This window comes from Orycteropus afer, unplaced genomic scaffold, assembly GCF_000298275.1.
Source record: "Orycteropus afer afer isolate SDZICR_OR568_19922 unplaced genomic scaffold, OryAfe1.0 scaffold00124, whole genome shotgun sequence".
In the NCBI taxonomy this organism is placed as follows: Eukaryota; Metazoa; Chordata; class Mammalia; order Tubulidentata; family Orycteropodidae; genus Orycteropus; species Orycteropus afer.
Window position 1 is genome coordinate 1,134,573 of NW_006921711.1, and position 6,000 is coordinate 1,140,572.

The 6,000-nt window shown below is 36.2% G+C and overlaps 2 protein-coding genes across 2 annotated transcripts in view; one reads left to right on the top strand and one right to left on the bottom strand.

Moving 5' to 3' along the window:
- Positions 1-6,000, top strand: part of PLEKHH2 (pleckstrin homology, MyTH4 and FERM domain containing H2) — a 287,878-nt gene that overhangs the window by 46,452 nt on the left and 235,426 nt on the right. The window contains exon 2 of the mRNA XM_007944379.1: positions 5,114-5,176. Within this exon, the coding sequence (XP_007942570.1) occupies positions 5,114-5,176 (63 nt within the window). The remainder of the gene's footprint in view (positions 1-5,113; positions 5,177-6,000) is intronic.
- On the bottom strand, positions 2,790-3,737 carry C1GALT1C1L (C1GALT1 specific chaperone 1 like). The gene has a single exon (XM_007944378.1). The coding sequence runs from the start codon at positions 3,735-3,737 to the stop codon at positions 2,790-2,792; it is 948 nt and encodes a 315-aa protein (XP_007942569.1).

Here is a 6,000-nt window from a genome sequence, read left to right on the forward strand (position 1 = left end):
TCTTTGCCAATATTTGTTCTTTTCTGTTCTAATTTTTTCATTTAAAACTAAACCATGCTAACTTAGTTATTCATAAAAGTAATGAATATGGTAGAAACATGCTGCTTTAAAAATTTCTGCAAAACTTTTGTTTTTAATTCATGAAGCATATTCAACACACATTCAGTGGACATCTGTTGAGTATTAAATACTATGCTGGATACATTCCCTTTTCATCCTCACATCAGTGTTGTCACATAAAATGTTATCTCATTTTACCAATAGAGATTGGAGACTCTGAGAAGTTAAATGACTTGTCCATCATTATACAGCTAATACGTAGTATAATTCTGATTCAAATTTAGTTTAGTGATCTTCCTACTTTTCCCTACATTAATATTTAAAGGACTAGTCCCTTTTTGTTAAGAAAGCAAAAATGACATTTTGAATCTGTAGTTTTAACTAACTCATTGTATAACTCATTGTATTCAAAGACAGAGAAATAATTTCTTATGTCCAGCAAATTTAGCCTGTTTATTTGTAATGTTGGTTAACTGGTTGGCTGCTAACCAAAAGACTGGCGATTAAAATCCACCAGTGGCTCCTTGGGAGAAAAGACCTGGTGATCTGCCCCTATAAAGGTTAGGACACTGACCTATGGAGCAGTTCTGCTCTGTCCTATAAGTTGCTGTGAGCTGGAATTGACTCGATAGCACAAAACCACCATGACCTTTGTAATCTTGTACTCCAAGTCCTATGAAATGCTGTATGTGTGTTGTGTTTGTATGTGCATGCTTTTTATAAGGAAAATGTTGATTTTTTTCCCCTAAGGTTACTGCTTGCTACTAAGCTTTTAGAATTTTATTGAGTAACTGATATGTTACATAATATATGCTATATACATAGTATATGCTATGAAGGATATAAAGGGTACTCATGTGAATTCTGCATTCAAGCAATTTAATAGTGTAGTTGGGAAAAGAATGCAAGATAGAAAATAAGTGCCACAAGAGCAGAAAAAAGATGTTTTAATGGTGAAGTGTGACAGTGGTAAATAAAATGAAATCCCTTTCATATGGATGGTGCTTTACAGATGACAGATGGCTTTGACATTTCATTCAATAATTCATAATTATTCATAATTCAATAATTTGTAATATTGAGTACTTACTCTGTGTAAAACACTTTATCACTAGAAACTAAATATTTCAGGAGAAATCTGACAAAATATTTGTATAGTCCTTGTGTTAAACTGGGTTCTCTAGAGAAACAAAAATGAGTAAAGCTTATATATATGTATATATATAGAGAAATTTATCTTAGGAAAATGGCTCACACACTTATAGAGGCTGGCAGGTCCAAAGTTCCTGGATCAAACGTCAAGCTGGAGGCTTTTCCCAACTCTTGCAACTGCAGGGGCTGAGAAGCTCAAGGCTGGCAGGCAGTACACCAGCTATTGACTCCAACGAATGACGAATCCAAGATCTCCAGGCTGAATGGAGGACTGTTCACTCATGGACAGTTGTAGGCAGCACAACAGAATCCTGATCCACAGAAGAGTATCTCCTCTCCCAGGATGTCCACAAATATACTGGAAGCAGGCCACACCCCTAGGAAAACTCCCTTTAAACAGATTGGCTGCTCAAAACTTAGTCATCTGATCCCATCGTGGGAACAACCACACCACACCACCTCAAACCACACAGAATTGTGGTCCAGCAAAGTTGACACACAGCTTCAACTATCACAGTCCTCTTAAACAAGTCATTTTTTTTTCCACTGCCAGCATTTACAGATCTCCAGTCTGCTTATGGATTGTTCTGTTTCTCCTGGTAACCCCAACAGTATTCAAAAGTATGACTAAAGCTCCACAAATGCCAAAAAATTCCCTTGAGCATATAATGTAGTTACATTGTAGAGGTGACAACTGTCAGCATATTCCCAGTACTGAAAAAATGTGGCAATGGCATGTATGTGCTGTTGTCCTTTTTTGGTTTAAGCAGTGTGCTAGACAGAGGGACAATACTAATTCAAGTGTTCCTACATATCATGTTGTTGTTGTTGTTATGTGCCATCGAGTCGGACCTGACTCATAGTGACCCCTTCTTGGTTTCTGAGGCAGTATCACTACAGAAGTAGATTGACCATCCTTCCTTCTGAGGAGTGGCTGGTGGGTTTGAACCGCCAGCCTTCTGGTTAGCAGTCAAGTGCCTTAGGCATGGTCCTTAACAATGACTCTTAATAAAATGCTTTTAGACAATAATACTTGCTCACTAAACATTTAAAATATTTCCATCAAGATAAAAGATCCTATGAGGTCCAGAGAATGCACTTGGAAATGGCTATTTACATATAAAATTTTTGAAACCCCTTCCAGAGTCTAAATCCCTGCAACAGACTGCTTTTCAAATTAAAAGGCACAGACAGGCAGTTAAATTGCCATTTCTGATGACAACTGAATATTCTATATTTTTTATATCAATAGAAATATGTGAGCCACATATGTAATTAAAATTTTTCTAGTAGCCACATTAAAATGACAAAAAGATAGTTAATTTAATAGCATAGTTTAATATACTATTAATCAAAATACAATTTTTGCAACATACAGTCTTTATAAAGAATTAGTAATTTTTCACTTTATTTTGGTACTAAGTCTTCAAATAATTTATGTATTATTGAATAAAGTGTTTATTTTACATTTACACTGTATCTCAATTTGGATTAGTCACATTTCAAGTCCTCCAAAGCTACATGTGACACGTGGCTACTGTATAGGACAGCACAGTTCTACTACTATTCCCTAGCCCTCAGTCATTTTCTGAATCTTTTGGAGGTAAGAAAACCAGTGTATCATTGAAATGATGTCCAAATGCCCTAAGGCGGTACACACCATACATCATTACCTCCATCTTTTCCGGAGTCAGTCCATTAAAACTGATAGCCATATCTGAACAGCAGCCTTCTATTACTTGCTGAGGGTTATTAGATATTGCTTCTTGAATAAGATGTACAATTGATTTTGTATTGAATACATTTCTTCCTTCAGAATCCTCTGCATTTTCTGCAAGAACTCCTGCATATTTCAGGCAGAGTGCCAGTTGCTTATCTTCAGCTAACTTCCAAATCATACTTTGATCTGCACAATTTTCAGAATTGAGAACGCTATTTAATCTTTTCATCGACTCCATACTTAAGACAATGCCACCTTCCATAGCTACATATTCGAGATCTCCAGATTTTATAGTGTGGCCCAGATAGAAAGGCTGTGTTGCATCCTTCTTCAACAAAAAATGCTTTAAATTTTCAGTGACAGCAAACGTAGTGGGACGTGTAAGGAAGAACCAATTGTAGTTGTAGCCATACTTTTCAAAGACATATTTGTATGTTTCCCTCATCTGTAGCCACATGTCATTTGTTTCTATATTGAACAAATGATCGTTTTTACAGCTATAGAACTCAGCTTCGTCACAGTGTTTTGTCCAAGTTTGTTTCAGTATAGGCCGGTAACTCCTCCCATACACGGATTCTCCAAGTATGATACAGTAAACACGGATACTTTTACTAAACTCTATGCGTTGTACGTCTGGCATTTTTAAGAAATCTTCTCTAATAGATGCACGAAGGTGATGGTGCTCATGGTCTTGAATGTTACCTTCCTGTCGAATGTTAATTTGGCTAAACACGGTTATTAAAACACTGGAAATGCTCCCAAGCAGGATACCCTTAAAAAATGATACTTCGCTATCGGAAACCATTTTTAGGCATTGAGAACAGCGTGTGTGGTAAAAAACGCAGCCTCAGATCGGGTCTCTCTAGCCAGCCCCGCCGAAAGCCGGTAGCGTCTTTTCCTATTGGGCCGCTCTAGCTCCAGGAGGCCGCTACTTGGTGGCTGGCCCCGGCGGGGGTGGGAACCTGGTTGTTAATTTGAGGTCGACATGACGTTCTGTGCGTCTCGGATAACCAGTCAAAAATAAAATTGAAAATGTGCATAGATCGAGTCACAGATGGTTCTCAAGTTCAAACTTCAACCTATTTTAGACGGAATACCATGGGATAATACCTAAGGCATTTGACTGCTAAGCAGCAGGTTTGCGGTTCAAACCCACCACCTACTCCGTAGGAGGAAGATGAGGCAATCTACTTCGGCAAAGATTTACCACCTTGGAAACCCAATAGGGTCACTGTGAGTCAGAATTTGACTGGATGGCAGTGGATTTAGTGTTGTTTTTTTTTTTTTTCCAGTGACAGCACTGAAGTCCCTGGGTTGTGTAAATAAATGGTTAAGTACTGGATTACTTAACCAGAGGGTTGGCTGTTTGAACTCACCCAGAGGTGCTTTGGGAGAAGAACCTGTGATCTGCTTCCATGCAGTGCAGTTCTCAGGAACACATGAGCTCTCCATGAGTTGGAATCCAGTGGAGGGCAACTTTTTTTTTTTTTTTTTTAATAGCACTGAGGAAGAAAAGTATTTGATACGGAGTTTTGCATCATGGCTTGTAGATTCAATACCTGATACACCTAACTCTTATGCTAATTTGCATTCGGTCCTTTTTATAGGTTTTGTTTATTTTACATGCAATAACTCATTTTAGTATTTTACTTTGTCTTTGAATATTTTATTCTCTATGTAAGTTTTTAAATAGCTGTCATAATTTTTCTTCTCTGTGTTCGGTGCTTTTGTAGATTTGTGTGTGTATGTGTGTGTGTGTGATCAGACTCTGCTTTCATCAATCTGTAAGGAGTTAAAACCACCTGGAGTCTTGACTTAAACATACACCTATGTAGTCAAGGAGAATACACCACTTCCTTAGTAGATATAACATTTGTGGTCTGTCTTTTCTTTTGGATTTAATTTATTATTCTTAGTGTATGTTGACTATTGATTTCTAATTTTCAGTTCAATGCAGAAAATTCTAGTGATGAATACTGACATGGTATATATTACATTTGATATTTTGTTTAATCAATTTTTAAATATTCAGAGCATTTAGTGTGCTAATCATATCTAATTCATATCTAATAAATTATTTTAAACATTTTTAAAGAACTATAGAACGTTGTGAGATTTTAAACTCCCTTTTCAAGTGGGAAAATTGGAATTTTTATGTTTTTATTCCTCTCACCTTTACAGATGCAGCAGCTTGAGAGACAAGTTATTGATGCTGAACGTCAAGCAGAAAAAGCTTTTCAACAGGTAGAGTGTAATTTAAATTGAAAAAATTCCTGCCTCTATCAATATAAAGAATGCTTTACCCCAAATAGGAATATAGCTCTCAGCCCTTCTCTATATTTTATCATTTTTATTGTTCCTCAGTTTGATCCGTAGAGAAAATGGAGATTCGTGCCCATTAACAAATTTTTTTCAAGAGGATCAAAGGCTTTCATTAGGAAGTTTCAACTTCTGAGAAAATCAAATATGACCTTGATGATAACCCTAACCATATTGATATATATATACATATATATGTATTAGGAAAAATATATTTAAAATTTTATACATAATATGCTTACACTTATGGGGAGAAAAGACAAACCTAACACTGAAAAAAAAAAAGACATGAATTATCCTAAAATTTTAGAACTTTGTTAACATTGTGAAATTAGAAATGATTGTGTTTTCCTAATATATTTTTCAGAGTTTCTAGTGTTTTTGTACTACTTTTTTTTTCTTTTTCAAATGTTTTCATCAATTAACCCTTTCTGGATCTTGCCACTAATACAGTGAGTGCTTTAGATGGGCCACCCATCCCTAAAATCTATAATTTTGTCTATCAGTCCTAAATCCACAGCTTCATGTTTTACAAAAGGATCTCTGTCAGATTCAATACAGTCAAGAATTTCCTAAAGTTTAGATATAAAATTACTTATTTCAAGAAGTGTGTATTGAGAGATCCTACAAGATGGTGGACTAGGCAGAAAGACTGCACAGACCCTCTTCAACAAAGAAAAGGGAAACCAGTTAACACAGACACAGAAGATAATCCTGGACCCCTGAGCCGTGAAGGGAAGGATATACAA

Excerpts from the sequence above, each read along its gene's own strand:
- C1GALT1C1L (XM_007944378.1), bottom strand. The coding sequence starts at position 3,737 with ATGGTTTCCGATAGCGAAGTATCATTTTTTAAGGGTATCCTGCTTGGG.